This window comes from Mercenaria mercenaria, chromosome 2, assembly GCF_021730395.1.
Source record: "Mercenaria mercenaria strain notata chromosome 2, MADL_Memer_1, whole genome shotgun sequence".
NCBI lineage: Eukaryota > Metazoa > Mollusca > Bivalvia > Venerida > Veneridae > Mercenaria > Mercenaria mercenaria.
This window is the reverse complement of record NC_069362.1, coordinates 26,455,147-26,478,284: the sequence shown is the minus strand read 5'-3', so window position 1 is coordinate 26,478,284 and position 23,138 is coordinate 26,455,147. Positions and strand designations below refer to the sequence as shown.

Here is a 23,138-nt window from a genome sequence, read left to right as displayed (position 1 = left end):
AATATTAAAGAAATTGAAAATAATCTGGACTTTGATGTTGAAAAATCAGTTAAACAAGGAAAATTAATTACTGCTAATTCTAAAGCAATTTCCACTAATGCTGGAGAAATTACAAAAGTAAAAATGCATTTTTAAAACAAGCAAATTCGATGAATTGGTATCCCCCGCCGAAAGGGTTTGTACTGAGGAATGGCAAAAAGATATATCCGGCAAAAAGTTAAAGGATGTTAATAAGAAGCAAATAATTTCATTAGTCAAAATCAATTTAACGGAAAACAAATGTTTAATTAAAGAGTACATAATAAATGTATGATACTTTGATCCTGACTAAAGAATTTATTTTGAAAGGGATATGCTTACTGTAATAAGCTTAGCTTTTAAAATTAAATGCAGTTAATTGAAATGTGAGCTTGAAGTTTAACTGGAACGAAATATTGTCTTCGGGTGGTTTGACACCAGGTGTTGCTGTTCAACATGTACATTTGAACCTAAAAGAACAGTTGTCCTTAAGAGAACACAGGTAAGATATCTTGAACATGGCTGAGGGCAAGGTTTGTGCAGTCACAACTTAACATGTTGAAGGTTTGAACATTTAAAAAAAAAAAGGAATGGAAATATATATATGTATATATATAGATATATGTATATATTTATTGTTTTAGGGGGTGGGGGAGAGGAATCAAAATTTCACATGTTGATTATAAATATTGATTGAAAATTAAAAATGAAAAAAAAGGGGGTAAAATGGTGAAGTTGGTGGGGGGGGGGGGGGGGGCAGAGGATGCATGATCAGTGGTGGGCATGACTGGGTGTAGAAGTGAGGTGGGGGAATGGTACAACTTGGAAGGTTTGAAAAAAATCTAAAATAGGAAATGAAAAAAAAAATTATTTTTTTTCGGTTGGGAGGGGGAGGGGGTGTGACCAAGGGAAGTGGGTGACCAGATGTGGGTGCGCAACTTCACATGTTTATAATAAATGTTCACATAAAAGAATGAAAGAAATTTAATGAAATTCTGCCAAATGGTAAGTTTGTTATGTACAAATATGTGGATTTTTAGACAATTAAAGGGCAATAACTCTGAAGTTACAAAAGAAATCCGTACGAAATTGTCTGTGCACAACCACATTAAAGTGCTCTAAATTCTGTTAAAGTTTCATAGTTCTAGGTCAAATATATCAAAAGTTACGATGCAGAAATTGCCATATCTATAGATCTATAGTACCCTATATAGTTAACACTAGAAACTTCTAAGGGCCATAACTCTGGTGTTACTTGGGCAATCTGTCTGAAACTTGATGGGCCCCATAACCTCATAGTGGTGAACATGTATATGAAGTTTGTTTGAAAAAAATCTAAAATAAGGAATTTTTTTTTTGGGGGGGGGGGGGGGGGGGTGGTGTCGTGGGGAGGTGTGTGATCAAGGTAAGGGGGTGACCAAGTGTGGGTACACAACTTCACATGTTTACAATAAATGTTCAGGGAAAAGAATGAAAGAAATTTAATGAAATTCTACCAAATGGTAAGTTTGTTATGTACAAATATGTGGATTTTTATACAATTAAAGGGTAATAACTCTTAATTTACAAAATAAATCCGAATGAAATTGTGTGTACACAACCACATTATGGTGATCTAAATTCTGTTAAAGTTTCATAGTTCTAGGTCAAATATATCAAAAGTTATGATGCAGAAATTGCCATATTTATAGTACCCTATATAGTTAACACTAGAAACTTCTAAGGGCCATAACTCTGGTGTTACTTGGGCAATCTGACTGAAACTTGACGGGCGGCAAGAACTCATAGTGTTGAACATGTTTATGAAGTTTTAAAGAAATATTCCCAACCATTTCCTAGATATGGCTCCGGACGGACGGACGGACGGAAAGACGGAAGGACGGACAGAAAGACGGACGGAAGGACGGACGGACGGACGGACAACGCCAAAACTATATCCCTCCGACTTTCGTCGGGGGATAACAAGAAACACAACTGGCCAGAACAAAAAATACTGTTGACAATTTGTCTGCCTCTGAAGTTGCTACAACAAAACGAGTTGATGATTTAGCTGAAGTAATTCTTGAACATGAAAATAAATATAAAACAATAGAAGAAGAACTAGAAAAAGTAAGACGTGAAGTGTTTCTTTTCGAATACTACAATAACAGACTTCTAGAAGTAAAAAGTTATTACGGACAAAGAGAATATGATATTGCAGACGAACAATTACAACAAACTTTATCAACCACAATTTTTTTTGCATTATTTGGAATACGAGCTAGTAAGATTATAGATTATAAAAATTTTATCAAAACAAATCATGAATATATCGATTCAGGAATTAAAAATATTGCATTTCTAGTCAGACAAGATGGGGATTACATAATTGAAGTCAATATTATTATCAAAGATTTCATTAGTGAATCTATTTCTGATATTATTTATTTTCGTTGGTGGTGTGGGCCTGATGATTTGAGTCAAATAAACGGAGAGGAACGCATAGAGGGGCACCTCACCTGGACTTACAAGAAAAAAAACATTGAAATTCATTTAAACAAAGTAATGATGTTTCGTATTGATCCATCCGGAATGGCCAATATTTAGAGATAAAGAATATCAATTTGTTATAGATGCTGGAAGTTATGTCAGATTCTATTTGGTTAATTAATAAACTTAATTTTTATATAATGGGAATATTCAATAAAATAAATGAAAAAGTAAGTAAAATAGAAAGGCAAATAGTAAGAAAACCCCCTTTGTTTTTAACATCTGCAACAGAAGATGTTGCTGGATTATTTCAATGGAAAGTTGGTAATGCTAGTCCTGGTTTAGTTCAAAATTGTAATAATGTAACAATTAAACAAAATTGCATCTTAATTATTCTTATAGATGCAATTAAATTAGATAAAGGAGAAGCTTAATTAGAATTAAAAAACAAAGAAAATAAAATTCTTCAAAGTTACAATGCAAAAAATAACAGAAAAAATGAATCTATTTCCATTAAATATGCTAATCGGTTTAAAATAAATTCAGTTATTTATATAAATGGTTTAAACGTTAAGAATATTAAATTAACAATTTATGGTTCTACAACCGTGCGCTAATGTATTAATACCATTAGGTTTAATATATCTTTTATCGTCGTATCATGATAGAGATGTTTTATTAATAACATAACTGGAAAGATTATGCTTATCTGAACGAATAACTTAATGTGTGATTACTTTGGGTTGAATTAAAAAACTATCTTTCTAATTTTCATGTACTATTTTTTTCTTTACCACATGATTTTATATTTCTTTACATTTTTTAATATTCGTCTGAGCTTTATGCTCAGACAAACCTTCTAATAAATATGAATACATTTTACTTCTTAGTTCAACAAATTCAACAATGGGAATTCCGGCAGCTTCATCTTTGAATTTTCCAATTACTTTTTTGTTGTAATCAAAATACATCTCTGAAATACTATCACAATCACTTTTATCAAACAGTTTTGAATCTTCAGAAAAATCTTCATATGCATCTTCAGTATTTATTTCATAACACAAACTATCGGTGTCAGTAAATAGTAATTTACAGTTGTTTTTATATTTTTCTTTGATATAGTTATAATGAAAACCATACATTAAATATTTTGATAAATCTAGAATGCACATTCCGACATAACAAAGTCTGTTTAATAATAAACTTTCTTTTATTCTATGAATACCAAACAAATTCTTATTAAACATTGTTGAACTAACAAATGAAGGTTTTGCTATATATTTTAATGAAAGATTTTCATCATGTGTTAATTTAATATTAACCCTCTTGCGTAAATTCTCCATTGTCTTACCGAATACACTGTTGTTCATTAGTTTAAAAAGTCTTTTTCAAAAGAATTCTTTGCTTTAGATCTTTTTTGAGTATTAAAACCAATATACATTTTAACCAAGGACTTTCATCAAAAGTAAATATTCTGTGTATTTTTGTTACATTTAATCCTAATTGTGTATATAGTTCAAGATTATTAAAGTGAAGTACGTAATTCTTTTTCTTCATTAAAGTTGGAACCAACTTTTTTTTACATTACTTTTTCCTATTTCAAATTTTTCTTTAATACTTTTACTATAATTTGAAAGGCATTGATCTGGTATTTTATTTTTTTCAGGAGCCAAAAGATAATCATTATGCGTAGCATGTAATTCTTTTGGATAATCAAGATCACATTCAATTATAAAGTTAGTTTTGCCTTTTGCAATTAATTTCTTATATTGTTTTTCGGTGACCCATTTAAAATGTCCAGAGGGTAAAGGTCGACACATAGCCCAACCGTAAAAATTATTGGCCTCGAGGTACATAATGTATTTAGTTTCTAATTCAGGATCATAATCTTTCATATATTTATTCTTTGCTTTACTAAAACGGTTAGCTATATACAGTCAAACTTGTGCTAGAGACCACCCGTGAATAGCGACCACCTGTCGACAACGACCGGTCTCTGGTCCCCCCATAGAAAAAAGTTCATAAAAAGGCCGTGAATAGCGACCACCTGGCGACCGCGACCAGCGACTGGCCAAATTGATTCCCAAGGGTCACATTTGCCCCCAATAACGACCAAGCTGGACCGTTCCGGCTTGAAAATATTTGAAATCCGCCGAATTTTCACGACTTTAGCCTTATAACAAACATAATAATTACTGCTTGATTGAAAATATGCAAGTTTGCACCGGCCGGATTAATACATAGAACATAAAGAATGCAAGAAGCTGTAAAAATACTTTTTATCAGCATGATAATGGCTAACTGAGAAGTGACCCTTCCCCCCGAATAAAGACCACCTGTGAACAAAGACCACTTTTGCTTGTTCCGAAGAGTGGTTTTTGTTCACAGGTTTGACTGTAACTTATTCCGCCTCTTAGTCCTTTTTCAATAAAAAGATACATATCAATATCAATTATTAAATCCCGATTTATTCCAGTCATTTTTAACATTGCATACCAAGCTAACCCAGGACTACTAAAGTAATGACAAGGGTCAAGTTTATAATATTACAAACACAACCTTCTAAAATTTTCAGAAACATCAGATAAAAATAAGACGTCAGTTTTTAAATACAAAATATTATATTCTCCCATTGTTTTAATTTTAAATTTATTCCAAACAATTTAAGCATGTTCATATTCGCTGTCGTCAATTTCAGTAGAGTATAAAATTGAATAAAATTCTTTTTTAGGAGGTAATTTTGTTTCTTTGAATTTTTCAAATGAATCCATGTAATCATATGGATAAATACCTTTTGTTTTTAAAAACTCCTTATTTTTACTAAATTCTTGAGATAAATATTTAAATTCTAGAATATTTTTTACTAAGTTATCCAATGATTGAGACATAAATTGAAAACTATCTATAAAAACCAAATCACTTACCATAAATGCCATATATCTTTCCATATTGTTAGGAATTACATTAATTTCTTTTTTAAATTTTCCTATTTGTTACATAATAAGATGACCATCATAACCTCTTAAATTATGAAAAATAGCAGGAATTTTGTGCGTTAGTCTAAAATTAATATTACAGTCCTGATGAGCACTTCCTCTAAATTTTCCTGTTATATGACAGTGGTCACGGACCTTCGGTCCGTTTGAAAAACTGTGTTATTCACCCCTTACTCTAGTTTCATTTTCCTTATATTCTTTTTCACAAATATGACAAAAGGTTAGTTTTTTAAATTCACATTCATCTTTTTTAGACATTTTCAAATCTTTGTTAAAGTTTTCATTAAATATTTTCTTACAATACTCTTCTTCCTCAAGCATTTTCTGAATAAACTTATGAACTGCATTAGGACCTCTTGTGTTAGTTTAGTATATTTATCGTCATAACAACAAACAACTTTATAACCGTAACCACAATCTATATGTTTTTGATATGCTTCAGTAAATGAAGATTTAGGTGACAGCAAAGCAGTTGATACTTTCTTAGTTATTGATTCAAAATCAGCATAAATTACAAAAGGTACGGCTAAACCTTTCTGATAATTTTTAAAATAAATCTTATTTCCCCATTTTGGCATTTTTATAGCTTGAACATCATTAATAGCTAAACAATTTGGAATATGTTCATTTAATATTCTTTCTTGCTTTCTTGTGAAAAAAAAAACATTGTAAACATGATTTGCAAAAATGTTTTTTATGTTGATATTTTGTTTTTTTTAAACATTAATCTATTAAAGTCTTTTATCCAAACATAATGTGTTATTTCGTGGGAGCTAGAAGCTCCCGGGGACTCATGTCCACCATTACTGATTAACAACATGTCAGAGTGTTCTTCATATTAATATTTTGAAATGTACAATGGATAAACTTTATCAGCTTCATAACCAAATATATTAAATGAAATATCATTTTGAGTTTCTATTTTAGGTATTTGATTTATTGTAACAGGAAATTTTATTCCTTTATAATTAAGTTTTTCTATATGCTTTTTGTAATTTAAAACTTCAGAATGTTTTGTTACAGGACATTTGTAAGCTAAATGACACCATCTAAAACATTCATTATCATCGTTCTTTATATTTATTAATCCTTTCATTGGATGTTGTAATGGTTTTGGTAATTCTAAATAACTAGAAGCAGCTAATGGATTATATTCATATCTATTTATATAATGAGCATCAACTGACTCTATTCTCCAGCCGCTTCCTTCTGAAATCCGATTACCAATTCTATTTATTATTTCATCAAAGGCTTGACGTAAAGTGTTTTTTATTCCGTTTGTGTTAATAATAATTAAAGCCTTTGATTGAAAATAAGCTGATTTATATATTGTATCTGTTTTACTAATTTTCTTTTGTTACACCACTTTCGTAGCAAAAGTCATGGTCCATACATACTGCGTCTAGTTCATTAACAGGAGACCCATTATCCAAAGGATTTCCTGGTCCGCAATAGTTATATCCTGGAAGTGTTAAACCTTTCTTAGGTAATAAAGGTAACATTACTTTATGAATATCAATTGCTCCTCCGGCGAGTTGATCTTGATCCCCGATGGCTTTCCGCCGCTTCGCTGCTCCCCCGAAACCTTTCACAAACTGTGTTTTTATACTACCGCAGGATGCACACTGAGCTTTTAACATAAGTCTACCATTTTTGTTGTAACATATTGAGGATTTATACTATCAGTAAATTTCCTTTCTTTTACATAATATATTTGTTTTTGATTCATTTATATTATATGTACTTAAAACTTCTTGTTTTTCATTGAGTTCAAAACCTGTGTTTTTTAAATTAGCCAGTAGTGGTCACTTTGAACCAAAGGCTGAAGGTCAAATGGGGTCAGAGTGGCCCAAACACGCTATATATATTACTACTACAATGAATGTTTAAGAATCGCGTGTAACTTGTGTGATTGTTTGTTTTTAGAAATGATATAAATGATTTTGGTAAGTATCAGTCGGTATGTTTTAATCAAATTTCTCCAAGAATTTACATTAAAAGCTTGAAAGCTTTTCACTACCTTCGTACTCATTCGTACTGGAAGTGTGTTCGTACTCAAAATAACACGAATGTAAATTTATTATTCTTGAAATTGTGCTGCTATTTACCAATTTTTTACGTAATATGAAACATTATAGGTTATATCATGTTTGTAATAACAATATATTAAAAAATCGTTAAAAACCTTCAATACGTGCTGTTTGTAGTGTTGTTAATTTCTGGGCCCTGGTTATGGATATTTAAAACATGTTTACCGTTTCCAAGAACAACAGAATGGTAGTTTAAAGATGTACCGGAATCGTAAAGTCATCACGTATGAAAACAATACATTTAGTCGTCGTGTTATGTTTTTATGCAAGAATAGCGACAATACATGTTTGTGATGTGTAAGCCCTTGGGATTTGTTTGTGACCTCGACCTTCAGTCTCGGTCACAAACATTCCCGTGGGCTTCTGCAGACGTTAATACACAAATAAACGTGAATTGTTCGTACAGTGACATTGACCTTTATCTTACTGTTCCGTTTTACATTTCGATGTAATTGTGTACAAAATTGAGACATTTATCGGCATTAAACCGTTAAGTTACCTCGAATCCAACAACTCCTCATGTTACAGCCCCTGTGAATATTGTATCCATCTCGATTTATCACAGTGCAACTTTTGCGTTATTACATTTATTGTAGGTCAAACACCACTGCTTTTCAATTTATATGTTTTAGTCATTCTTCTAATAGTCATTGTTTAGTTAAATACGTACATAATGGAACTAAGTGGAAGGCAATGAATATGGAGCAGGAATATGTGTCCCTGAGCTTCGAAGAAATAAATCAACGAATAGTGATTTTAAGTCACAGCTATCTTTCATTCAATACCCGTGTATAAAAAATCCAGAATAGCAACGTTACATTAAGACATTCCATTTATCAAAAGTTCAGAACTAACCACGTTTATTAGGAAGATGGAGCATAACACGTTCTTTATTGTACATAATGTACTGTTATTCCCCGTTAAAATCTATATTTTTAGTTAAATTTAAACTTTATACGTTTATTCAGCTATACAAATGGTACATTGTACACACTGTGTAACTATAGATAATATAAGAGTGAGTATTAAGCCAGAACCCGGTATACGAAAACGAAAATCATTCTGCGTATAAATATCATCCAGTGGGCAGATGTAAAAAGCGGCATCACTAATGTGTGATACGTTTTTTTTTATTAAAGGAAATGCTTCATATCATTACCTAAAAGTGATATAATTTTCTCTTAAGGAGGTAGGTTACCTTGTTACCAGGGTAAATTCAAATTAGTTGAACCGCAGTGATTTTTTGTATTTCGTGTAATTTAATGTTTTAACTGCTACAATCTCAGTTCCGTTTATCTCTGTCCCTTCAAGTACAATTTTTAACACGATATTTAACACTTTTCAGTGTATTTTGGTTTCATTGTCATCCGTAGAAGTCTGCATAATTAATAGTTTTACTAGTATGCGCATTAGCTTTCTAATAAAAGCTTAAAATGTATATGTCGCGGGGCTCGTGTTTCCATGGTGACGCATTTTCTTTAATTTTTCAACAATTATGTATGAAAACGGGTTTTTCGACGGCTTCAGTGCCCTTCTGTTATTGACCAACATGGAATATTTGGGTAATATGATTAGCAAAATACCAAGAACTATACATGGTACTATGTTTTTCTTAAAGTTTAGAGTAACCATGGCAACAGAGATGTTTAACATAGCTTATATGTTGCTTTTTATCCTAATTTCTTATAAAAAAATATTATATAAAATTATCTTTCTTGTAAATGTAGCTTTAAAACATCTTATTTCTAACGTTAGTAATATTTTCGTATGAATTGCAGTTAATTTAACAAATTTCACTGCTTAAAATACTTACAGCAGTGCCCGTCGTCTGACATTTTTATTGAAAAATCGTTCTGCATGCTGCTATTATTCTCATGGATATTGTTGAAATGAAAATAAAAAGCCGAAGCTGTGTTCCTTAAATAGACACGTGTCAACGCTTTTGAATTTTACAATTAGACATATAGGTCACGGGCTTCGTTTCCATGGTAACATCAATTTAATTCAAGACACCACAATTTTATACTGAAATTTGAACAATTTTAGAGCTTAGTTTTAGTATTTAAGTAACAAATTATCAACGGAAACTGGGAAATAGGTATAACAAATCAAACTGCCCAATTTTTATTTGTAAATGACCGTAATAAGTTACCTTTCAGCCTACTATATTCCCAATCACATCAGTTACCATCATCCATTTTCTTACATTCCGCATAACATTTCAATATAATTACATAAAAGAAGCAAAATATTGATCATTTTTTTCAGAGCAAAAGACTAATAAAAGTATTTCAGCAAATAATGGCTGTTTAAAAATAGTTCAAATAAAGAAAAAGCACAGAATAACGTACTTTCAAAATAAAAGCTATTAATTTTGCGCGGTAACTGACACGTAACGTCATGACGTCAGTGACGTCATTTTAAGGCAACAATGTTTTGAAGCGTTTCTGCGGCAATTCATTCATTATTTCTGCATTATTAAACCATTAAACATAAGATCGGAGGCAGGTTCAAGATTTATTTCCAGAAGAATGGATATACAAACACATTTAGTTTGTCGTAAACATCGTCGTAATTGTCACATTAGCTTCCGGTTGGACATGCGCATTTACAAATATCAAGGTAACCTACCTCCTTAAGAATGTATCTTCTCTTCTGTTAACTTACGCACGTGAAGGAAAATCTGTAATGATGTAACCTCATAGGCAATTTAAGCATTTCCGCTTCCGTTCGTTAATAGGCACAATTAAACCTAGTCTGCAACATTTCTATTTTTGTCCTAATGGACGGCCAGTGGAGTTTCATGTTTTACTGTTTGATGAGTCTTGATCTATCATCATTGATGGTATGTGATATTAATTAAGCAAATCTGATTGAAATTGCAAGAAAAAATAAAAATAATATATTTGGAACATTTATCACTCTTTGAATGAAGCGAAATAAATGAGATTTTTTTTTCTGTACACATAGTGCAATTAAAACTATATATTATATTTCTATTTTAGGAATAACACTGAAGTCCAAGAAAACAGCTATTATAACTTGGCAAGGTAATATGTGTTGTTTACTTTATACATATTAGATAACTGGTTTGATTGAAATATTTTAAGGCTCGTTTACTAACACATTTGAAAAGCTTTGCCGGTTAACTAAAACTATAAAGTGTGCATCGAACAACACGTCGTCCACAACACGAGTCCCGTCTTATTTGTAATTTATTTGTGTATCTGATTGGGACAGCACTTAATTGAATTGATTAAATGTGCTTTTATGCATAAGCATCTTTTAATTTGCAATAGACACTTTCATATTTAAAACTTGTATACTTCTGTTTTGATCTTAGTTACCTGATTCATCAGTTTTAAAAGACGCAGTGCAAGGATTATATATACCTGTCACAAACTGAAGTCATGTTCTTCTAAAATAGTTTAAATTGTTAAAGATTAAGATTGAAAAAAGCCATAATTCATAAAAATATACATGCTTTTCTCCAGTATGGTGACTGAACCAATTAGTTTTATTTGGATGAGTGCATTGTAATATCTGGCCTAACCCATTTTAAATTTATCACTAACTTAAAGCATTAGGAGAAACGAATCATATACCGATAACAATCTATTTAGTATGGTAATTGCTATTAATTAATAATCATTTAATTGTCCATAATCTTATCTTTACGTAAGAGCACATGTTTCAAAGTATTTTGTTTTACTTAAAATTCGTAATTCTAATTTAGCGGTATAAACAGATTGTACTGACTATGGTATCCCGTCAGTCCGTTTGTGTGGTAAAAACAACAAATATAATCGATATAATCGATATATCTTCACAAAACTTTGTGGGAAGTTTATCACTTGGTTAACTTATCAAGTGTCCTGAGATATAATTTACATTCAGTGATATTTCTAATTAAAATTGCTCCGTTTATTTCAATTGAAGCAAGTTGTTCGAATGAGTAAATCTGCCTGAAGAGTTGTCGTTCTTTCGCGTCAGAAGCATTTACCTGCGTCAACTCATGAGAAGTTTATTTTTACCAAATACAACGATAAGTAAATTATATATTTCTTAAAATCTCTTCTGTCGTCGACATACGGAGAAAATATCGCAAATGTCCGTTAATACCTCACGTTGACAGTGCTAATGAAAATAGTCAGAAACAATAACTTTGCAAAAAGATATTGACATTAAGTGGTTGGGTCTCTTTTCTTTCTTTAGTGCTTAAATAGAATCCAATATTAAACAGTTTTTCTTTATATTTTTCTAGATTTGTTTTAATGACCTCCTTTGAGCTTTAAACATATTGTAATATATTACTACAATATACAAAGTATAAACAGATATATCATGTATGAGTTAATTTTGTATTGTTATTAATGCACTCACTTTCAGCTCGCCGACCTACGAGCACCTTCAAACAAATGAAGAACTGTCAGGCTGGTACGCATCCTTAGAAACAAGCGCTGGTCAGTACTGTTTTAATATCTTCGTTTTGTTTCCAATACAAATCCGTTATCGGCGACTGTGTAAATGATATATTTTATTCCTTAGTTCTACCTGTAATTTTAACTATTAGAAACAAAACTATACTTCATTAGTTATGAAGAACATATCTATTAGAGAAAACAGAGAGCATAATGAAGTAGTAAACATAATTACAGACTACTGGTGCAATGCTCTTACAGAATATTAGCAATATTTATAATAATTGTTGTTTTGAAAATGCATTTATAACATGTTATGATCAATGGACCTCTTCTATATGAAACATGAATGTCAAAGCTTTAAGTACCTTCTTTAATGTCCACATATGACATGTTCCCTTGTTTAATTCTCCTTTAAGATACTTTATACAATGTTGAACCGCCAAAAATTTGTTCGATATGTAAATCTGTATAAAATACGTAAAGTCAAGGTACAGTTGTGTTTATGATCATTTTACAGCTGCACTAACATAAAATGTATGTTATGAAGGTGTAATCCAGCGCCTCATAGTTGAACTTGAATATGATGTTTTACGATGTTATAAGTAAAGTGATTTAAACTCATCTGCTGTCGACATACGTTTACTGTAACATGAAGAAGCGACAACAGATAATTCCGTAGATCAATATCGTGGCGTAATTTGAACGGCAGTGCAAAAATTACCCAGAAAAATACTCATTTCTTAATTTTCTCATTTTAATACTTTATCGACACGGCTTACCGAACAAGACATTGATATTCACGTAGCTATTATAAATTGTTTGCTACCAGAATGTCTGTCTTAGATACTGAATTTAGTTTTTGAAACAGAACTATTATTCTGTTCAAAACTTGTCACTGTATATTGCAGATTATTGAGAAAATAGGATTTTTGTACCATATTAAAGTTATATGGGAATTGTGTTTAGTAGTGAGCATATTCAAGGACCACAAAAGGATATTGACTATAGGTCTTACTTCCTTCCTCAGTATTTATGGTCATTGTTTGGTTGCGGTTGCACCTGTGCCCATATTGAAAACGTTCGATTTGTTTAAAACATACAGGTTAAAGTTAAAGTTTGTTTTTCTAAAGTTTGATTTTCTATTTCACATTTACTCAATATTAAGACGGTTTCAATTTACGTCGGATGTTTTCTTCGATAACGAACAAGTTACAAACTATTGCATGCATTTAAAAAAACCAATAGTCCTAGTTCTAAAGAAACTTGTAATTTACTCCATAGAGATACGTTTAAGTTTTTAGGCTATTTTTGAAAAAATGTCAATATCGCAATTCATATTTGGTTTAAAATTTGCTAGTCATTTAAAGAGCTCTAAATGGCCGCCAATTTTAATTTGCCACGCCAATATGTGGCAAAAACAGCAAGTACTTCTGTACATGCTATCTTAAAAATTCTTTCGCAAAAGTAAAATACTTCAAATTCTCATGCACGCCATACTTTTCAATTTGATTTTATGCCACAAACAAAGCAGCAGTCAACATTAAAAACTTAACTTTCCCATGGGAAATGCTATTAAAAAATTTCCATAGAATGCCATTTTGTTACACCAACACTTATTCTCTTCTCATCAATTACAAGGAAAAAAAGTACCCTATAATCGATCTTAAGTGATTTAAAACCAACCCAAATGTTACATATGAACATGGCAAATACTTTGTTACAGCCAAGTGATACAGATATGAAGAAGATACGACAGGGTTTTATATTTTGCACCAGACTGGTTGGCCAGAGGTGTACTTAGGCGGTATGGAAATGAGATTTGATCTTGGATGAACTAAGACCTCAAAATTATGAACCCTGGTTTTTGTATGTGTTTCCACTCATGGAGGTTACTCATAGTTGGAACATTTCTTCCAATGAGAAGACGAGAGATCCCCCAAAAGAGGTCTCGTTTTAGGGTTTCTCAAGAAGGGAATGTGGATTGGAAACCAGCCTATTTATGACAGATTATGACAGAAAAGAGATAGCCGCGAGGCAAACACCTTTCCAGGTAGCGTGAATTTATTGCTATATGCTCTTTTCACTCTGAAGTATAAATGTTGACACAACATAGTGATAATCTATGTTATTTTTTTCCTTATTTTCTCTTTTTTTTGCTCGAAATACTGATAGGTGTGTAGAACATTCATGCAGACTTTTCATAATTAATTTTCTCAAATGTTTCATATGTACATTCTTTTTCATGCCCCCAAAAGGTGGTAACATTGCCACATGTATATGTGTGTGTCTGATTGTAAAGTTATTATGGGCGTTCTGTGCCATCCAGAAAAGGGAGTTAGAAAATTGGCATAAATGTTCACGATAATGAGAAAGACATGGTCGTGCATCAATAACCAAACTTCAAGGTCAATGTCATAGTCAGAGATACAAGGTCAAAAGGGTTGATTCAGTCTGGTCTCTAACTCTGCCATCTGTGAAAGAGATTTGAAATAATTAAGATGAAAATCACCATAATGAGGAGGATGTTTCAGTGCTTGGCCCAGGCCCCTAGTCAAGGTATAGGTCACATTTAAAGGGCAAAAGGTTTAAGAGTCTATTTCTGTTGTTTCAAAAACTCTGTTCAAAAATGCCATGATGAAGAGTTTGATTTTGAATTCACTTGGAATAAAAATTCCTATATTGAGCTATGAAGAGACATGTGCAAGACTCGGGGCCCATAGCTCCAAGGTCAGGGCTCACATTGGAAATCAAAGGTGCTTTGTCTTGGTCAAGTTTTATTTGGAGATTGATCTGTAAGTCAGATGATGTCATGAAAGAAATGTTATAAAATGTTTTAAATGGTTTATGTTTTAGAATAAAAATTACGTTATAGTTTAAAAAATGCGGGAAAATGAGTTGTTCATGTGTTTATTTCTTATTGAATCATTAATTTGTTGGAAAAACAGTTCTTGAATTTGGTTTTCAAACTTGTCGGGGGTGTTGGAGCAGGTGAGAGTGATTTTTGGGTAAGTAACCCATATGTCTACTTGCGTTCTGAAAAATTAAGTAGAACAGGAAGGGGTTACTTGCAAAATGGTACTTGAAGTAATCTAATATAGTTGAAAGAAATACACTATATAAAAAAGCATGTAAAAAAAAATCTCATTTAATTGCTGTTTACATTTTGATTTGTTACTGACATGTGCAGACATGAAACTACAATCTTTTACTACGCCATTTGTTTTTCAGACCTGGCACGGTAACATCAGTTATGCAGTTTCACAAGACACCTTAGTAGTAGGATGTGCTTGGAACATTTAGTTTGGTGACTAGTGCCAGCTGTGCATTAAATGGTAAATAGTATGTTTTCACTGTAATATTGTTGTGGTGTATGGCTATTAAACACTCATATGCCTCATTGCACATATCACTTGCCAATTATGTCCATAGGTGAGATTTTATAGGGTATAGGGAACAATACAGGCTCCTGTAAAACAGGATAATGGATCCTTATGTGTCATCTTTCTTATGCTTCATTGACTATTGTGTGAAATTATTCCTCTAAACAAAAAAATAATGATATAATAGTATTTAAGATTAGTAGCCTTAACGCAAGCACAATTCTGTTCAGCTATTGTGAATACCTATTTCATTGCGCTAGTACAAAGACTTTACGGGTGAACACTTTCGAGACTACTTAAAATACCCTTTGATAATTCAAATTGTTTGGCTTTTGATAAACTCTCAGGTAAAGTCTGGTTGTCTGAAGGTCAGCATAAAGCCAGAGGTCATATATAGGAGAAACCTAGTTAAAGCTAGAGATGTTTTTTGCCTTTTATTTTTCTGCCAAGTTTGAAACCAGATGAGTTGTTTCAAATAGTCCGGGGTGGGGAGGTAGTAGATGGGGTCATCTTATATCTTATTTGAGGTGTTTTTATAGTTTTAAACAAGCTAGTATTCAAGGGGTGGCTTCAATTTTTTATGGGTTTCAATACTCGTTAAGAAAATGTTTGAAAGTCTTGTGCACCCAAAAATAATAATTTGGAAATGATTACTGTGTGTATTTGACAAATTTAAGCAACCTTGAACAAAAGTAGGTTCCAATGCTTTTGTAGTACAGGGTAATGATTTTTTTTGCATTTCTCATTTATTCTTTATCAACAACAATTTTTTTTAAACTAATATTTACCACACATCTTGCTTTTATTATATTAAAGCTTATCTCAGATAGAAGCTTTTATTATAGTAAGCCTTTCTGGTCTCCTTGAACCTGTGTATTATGTAGACAGAATAGAATTACTTCGAGTAAAAAAAACTGAACTGTTGGTTTAAACAAGATTTGATTTAACACAATTCATGTACAACATAATACATAATAGACATTTATCAAAAAAGCATACCTGAGTGGGTAGGAGAGTGAAGCTTATTTTGAAACTCGCTCATTAAATAGTACGTTTACAGTTTAAATCATGGTACTTAGAAAGTGATGATATCTAAAATTGTTGCCGTTTATCATCGACATTGAATGAATGTTGTTATAAATTTTGGCACACTCCTTCCGAGATAATACAGCTTGTTGACATTACATCTTAGGTTCATAGCTTGTAAACCTTAAAGCTGCCTAAAATTATTTTTTTAAATATTATTTGTTTAGATTAAAACGAATTGTTATTATTTATTATGGTAAGATAAGTCATTGTGTTCATTAAGACTGATTCACCATACCTTGTGACTTTCATAGAATGCAGTCCTGGGACAGATGGTTAGTACAGGAACAATATGGATAGTCAGCAATTTAGATGAAGAAATCTTGAAGTTGTAAAGTGCATGTGCTATTTCAGCAAGAACCGGATTAACTGTGATATCACTTTTGTGTACTATCGGTGCTGAGTTCTTGTTCTCTGTATGCTGACATCGAAATATTCGTTTCATGTTATTTAACTTTTCTTATTAGTACTTTCAGCCTATATCGGTGTTCCCAATGCATTAAGGTGGGATGAATACCTGAGGTTTTTTTTATGCACTTAGCCCCTCCCCCTCACTTGGAGATCTAAATTACACTTACTCCAAAACTGTGATGCAAAAGTCCAATTCTGAGGGTACAGCCCCCATTTTGGTTGTTTTGACACAGCTAATGACTTGAATCGACCAACAGTAAAGTGAAAATCATAGAGGGACTGCACTGCATTGAATTATGCCTCATTTCTCATTAGAATTATGAAGTAGTGTGTCTGGATGGAGTATGGGATGGTGCTCACAAACTGTATGGATGTTTCTTGATCACAAGGTGGCAGGAATCCTAACATGAAACATCCTGTATCGGCCATCATGTCTGGTATGATGCGTTGCTGGTGTTCAAATTGGTCACATTTAAGGCATATTCCAAAAAAGCAGCCATAGGTTCTAAATTCTTACATAAAGTATATAGGGGAAAAACTAAAAAAAAATACTGATTGTGCTCTCATAAAGTTGTGGTTCTTTTTAAGTAAAATGTTAAGGAAATATTGCTTCATAGTAAAATTCTTTTGGGGCTATAGTCTTTGCCATTCCTTACTGCAAACCAGTGACAATGGATACCAATTTTTTTCCAATTTGCTTGGTTCTTATATACACAGACTTGCAATGTAGAAAAGCTCGAAGTGAATCTGAGTATGAGGGAGTCTGGTCTATCTGGAAGAACTATGCATATTGTGGAAAGAAAACAAAAACTTGTGACATTGTTTCAGAAGAAACTAATGGTGTATAATAGCCGAGTAGTTATCTTTTAGATTTTCATTAATTTGTTATCTTGTAACATAATGATCTTTTACAATTTATAAGAATTCCTTTTAAAACAGCTTTTAGTCACATAGCAACAGCTATGTAACCTGAAACTAACAGCTACACATCCTAAGAACTAGTTTCTAACTCTGGTTTCAACAGCGAGTGGTGTGTTTATCTAAAGAAATCTGAATCACTGGAAAAGGAAAAAAAAAAATGTCGATATGGTTTACAAACAATGGTTGCTCCCAATAGCAGAACCGTAAGTCTCCATTCCCCTTTTATTGAAATGGACTGAACTTCAGACACTTTTAAAGGATTGGTTTTGTTAAAGCCAAAATGTGGGCTTCAAACTTCAGTGATAAACTTGTTTCATGTTACTAGTAAGCTGAAGGCAGACTTTCCACATAGGCACCAACAACAAATGAAAGATTCTTTTTTCTGTTTGAATAAAGCTCTATGCTTGTATTTAAATTTAGAGATGGGTAAGCTGTTACAGTAGCGACTAGTTTTAACGTAAGAGTGAGTACAAACTAAGGGCTAGAACGGCACCAGCACCAGACACGGAAAGCTTCATACCTGTCAGGGTACACAGCCGGTTATACAATGACCTGTTTGTACAGTTTGGTAACAGATTTCTGCCGACAGTTAGAAGAGGATGGAAAACTCTTACTGAGTTTTTTCAAAGAGTTGGTACCAAGTACCAGTTTATCAATGCAGTCAGCACAAACATTGGAAAAATTGTTAATGATTCTGAGAGATAACATTTGGATAAATGAACACAAAATATGTATGAGGGTCTATGAATTTTCGTGATTTTATTGTACGTCAAATAAATGACAATGGCAAATTCCTAGACGTAGTTAAATTAAATATCATTTCCCTAGTGATTTCATATCTGTTCTCAAAAGATTATAGTTTTCTGCACAAATGATATAAGTAGTTCTTGTTATTCCTATGCACAACACCACATTTTGATGAAAAAAAACAAACAGAAAAAAAAAAAATGAGTACATGTCATGTGACTAATTTTCAAGAAACCAGCAATGTTTAGTGTACCATAAATGCATCAAAACCATTCAATTTAGGTATGTGGAATACAAAGTGAAGCGCTTGGACCATGTGCAGGGCATTACACTCCAAACTTGCCGAATTTTCTTCACAACCGCCCAAAAATGTTTGTAAAGCATGTGCTCCAAGGCTTCCTCCTTCACCAGAACAACACTGGAAATATCAAGAAACAAGAGAGAGGGCGTATTTACTATCAAAAGCATAGACAGCGGATCTTGTTACACAGTAGATTTGGGCGGGCACGACAGTTGTAGTGCAAAGATTGGGAAATTCCATCTCTCCTTGCAAGCATACTTGATTCTTACACAATTGAAGGCTATGGTTGGGACTCCTTAAATGAAGATTTTAGAGACTGCCCATTTCGCTATGACCCAGATTGAAAAATTTGCCATTATGATAAAAAATGTGCAATTCACGAGCCATGAACACGAACAACAGAAGAAATTCAGATGTGAAAAACGATAAACGTCAACAAACAGAAGAATTAAGTATAAATATAGAGAAAAATCAGCAAATAAAGCCCAAACAAACAGCAATAGGGTACAAATGTAAAGGGTTGTATCAGCATAACAGTCTAATGTTTTTTAATAACGAAGAGAGAGGACTCGAGGAAATTTTCAGATTTACCAAAATATATTCCCGTGGAAGAAGAGGGTGCCTCCAGAGGAGGGGTTAGAACAAGACCTGTAAAATCGGACCAAAGAAGGCTCTTAAACACCGGTCAGGGAACCTAGGAAAAAATAAAAGGAATCAAAGGGAACCAAGTTTAATAGGTAAGTAATTCAGTCAAATCAGTCAGGTTATTCAAAAGATAAATTACATTTTCTTTGAATTAAAAAAAATTTGTGAGGTGTGGAATTAATTCATTTGATTCATGAGATGGGGATAAGGAATGGCTGTGGAAAGCCTGTTATCTTAAGATGACCACTTAGCCCATAACTGTCTTATGAAAGTCTAAAGTACTGAACTTCATTACTTGAGAAGATAAACAAATGAACATGTTGTTTGTGTTTCTTTTTTAAGCTCTGGATCTTTATTAACACCCAAAAGGACGATTATGTAATTGATGCTGTTGCTGTTTGTTACTGATTTAGCATTCACTCTGTAACTCTGAACCCTAGAACAATTTCTAAGACACTTACGCAAGCACGCACACATACACACACACCTCACTTGCGTTTTAATGTATTTCCGATATATTGAGTTCAGGAAGAAGACAGAAAGTAAAAGGATTGCTACAAACATGGTACAAATTCAAATGGAGAAGGTAATGCATATAGTACTTTGACGACGCCGAATCACCTACCACCGACACCCTGGACACAAGTCCTTGATTTAATACTGGTCATTTAGTAAACTTTCCAGTGCATGGGATGTTAGGAGGGTAGGTTCTTTCACAAAAATATTCAACAGAATTTATGGGACTACATTTTTAGCTCGATATTCAAGAATAGTCCAGTATTCTACTTACACTGGCCGTCGGCGTCGGCGTCACACCTTGGTAAGTTTTTTGCATGCAGTACATACAGACATCATTTGAAAGGATAAGTTTGAAACTTATTTTTCTTTTCTAGGTCAATTACCACCTCACTGGGTCAAGTTCCATACTTGACATGTATTTTGACAAATTATGCCCCCTTCTGGACATTAGAAAATTCTGTTTGTAAAGTTTTACATGCAAGTTACTATCTCCAAAACTAAGTGCAGATATTGAATTGAAACTTCAATTGTGTCTTCGGGGTTATAAAAAACAGTTGATATCAGCAAGTCCCATAACTCTGATCTTAGTTTGGTCAAATTATGCCCCCTTTGGGACTTAGAAAATTCTGGGTTCAGCTTTTGATGCAATTACAGAATAACGATATCATTAAAGGCATATAGGCTTTGAAACTATTTATCCTTTTTCTAGTAATGTACCAACCTCACTGTCAAGTCCCATAACTCTGACATGTATATGAGCAAATTATGCCCCTTTGGAATTATAAAATCTGGTTAAAGTTTAATGCAAGGACTATCTCCAAAAACTAATGCAAGTTTTGAATTGAAAACTCACAGTGTCTTGGATATAAATAGTTGATAGCAGCAAGTCATAGCGGTGTGCGCCACATTAGTCCCTTCTGAACTTAAAACTTTTTGATATTTAATTTGGGTAATATTTTCTGCTTCTGAGGGACAATATTACGTAATAGTCGAGCTGCGTCATTTACGAGACAGCTCTTGGTGGTACTATTACATACTCACCTACATAAAAAATATGCCAGAACTTAGTTGCAACGTCTGTTTCAGTGCTATACAAGGAGCGGCGACATTCATTTTCAAATTCATTTATTGCTCTAACTCTGTACGTTGGCGATAAAAGAATGGTATTTGATGATTTCTTTAAGTTATTTGAAAACATGCCTATAACTTTACACATATCAGTCAGAGTCAGAGTTTTGGCCATAATTTTTTTTTATGATTTAGCTATTGAATCCACAAAGAGCCAACCATAGTAGACAGAACGTATTAGTCCCAAGAAGTGGTATGAATATTACAGAAAATTTGGGAAGACCATCCAGAGAACTGGTACTTATTGCCATGAATATATAATTAAAGTATTCTGTATGTGCTAAAGGGAAGTAATGATTTGTTAATGTATTTATATGGAAAACATAGGTAGAGCTGGAAATCGCCATATGAGTTTAAGTTTTTCGAATTAATGTCCACATTTGAGTAGTTAGTCCTATGCAACATTACTTCTTTCAAAGTGGAATTTGAATTAAGAAAAATGACAAGGTTAAATGATTACAAAATAGTCTGGAACAATTAACTGGGAGGATCCTGTGACTCACTGGAGGACATCTAAAAAATAACCCACAGGGACCAACACATTTTATTCCATTATTCACATGCACAGGGCATATTGTAGAGAAACATCTTATTTTTTTAGCTCGACTATCGAAGAATAGGGGAGAACCTATCGGATCAAAATTCCATTGAAGAATTGCTTCTGTTTAATACTTGCTTACCATCATGACCCCTAGTCTGTAAAAAGGGAGGCAACTCTATTAAGCAGTTATCTGAATATGGCCCTTTTCGAGTGAATAAATGTTAAAGTTTGGCGGCGACCACCCCAAAAATATTTCAAAGTCCATTAAGATATCGGCGTTCAAGTTGCAATACTGTTATCAATCATGACCCGTCGTAAAAAAGGAGGGGCAAACTCTATCAAGGGTTTTGGACTGAATTGATGGCCCCTTTGTCGACCTTAGAATTGCGTATGTAATGTGTGAAAGTTGTGCTCATTCCTTATATTATACTACCAAGCACGGACACAATAGTCAAGGCACTGGCACCAGGGCACTAGGAACAACTTTGGGGACAGAGTACCCAACCCTCAGGAAGGGAATTTCGACATTTTAAGTGAAAAGGGGAAGTTTAAGTCATGTATTAAGTAACTAATTTAACGTTAATAACTGTTTCAGTCATTTCTAACGATTGTGACTATACGGCAACAGTAAGAATCTTCACTTAGAGGCACTATATAATATTAAAAGAAAGAGTTAATATCATTTGGTCATACAACCTATCATCAGGGAAAAAATTTTCTGAGAAAGGGGGAAAAAACATATTATTTAGGAGGTCACTGAGACATATTCGGCCCAAATGGCCAAACTAGTTGCCTGTTCCATGAGAGGTCTTGTTTGAAAATATGACATAAAATGATTTGATCTGTCCAGCAATCAGTAGTTGTTTGCCGAACAGTTAACAGTTAAATGTGGGTTTATGTTTAAAGATCTTTGTACAGGAAAATGGAACATTAGTACATTGGGAGTAGGCACCGATAACAGACAGAAAAAAAAGTGAAAAAAAGCAGAGGTATTAGGTGCAGTGCATGTATTGAAAACAGTAGTTCGTTAAACACGTCCTATTCTACAGTAAAATCCTGGAAGTGACTGCATGAATGCACCTTGACGTGTCCATCATCCATCTGTCTGTCAGTATAGATTTGCCAGTTTCTGGTAAGTAATGACACCAGGTTAAAAAAATTGGTATGTATATAGCAGGCACTATGTAGATAATGAATGCTATAAACTTCTTAGGCTTGTAGGGCAAAGGCCAGGATGGTATTGAAGGCAAGTTAACATTATTGCTCTCATACTTTTATTATGCGTTGATGAAATAAATGAATGGTTCATTCAAATGTTCACCATGATGAGACAGTATAAACAGCCATTGATCCAGGCTTTTGGGCTATAAATCATGTCACTGTTTAAAGGGCAAGTGAAAATTGGTTTCTTTTATATGCTCTATAACTGTAAGTTGACTGATGGATTTCTAACACTGCACAA

General features: G+C 33.0%; 1 protein-coding gene across 3 annotated transcripts in view; it reads left to right on the top strand.

The window, feature by feature from the left end:
- LOC128552126 (hemicentin-2-like) overlaps nucleotides 1-12,119 on the top strand; it is a 193,648-nt gene extending 181,529 nt beyond the window's left edge. For all 3 annotated transcript variants that reach the window (XM_053533157.1, XM_053533153.1, XM_053533149.1), the window contains 2 exons: nucleotides 10,579-10,623; nucleotides 11,963-12,119. In XM_053533157.1, the coding sequence (XP_053389132.1) occupies nucleotides 10,579-10,623; nucleotides 11,963-12,104 (187 nt within the window). In that variant the 3' untranslated portion in view covers nucleotides 12,105-12,119. The remainder of the gene's footprint in view (nucleotides 1-10,578; nucleotides 10,624-11,962) is intronic.
- Nucleotides 12,120-23,138: the final 11,019 nt, after the last annotated feature.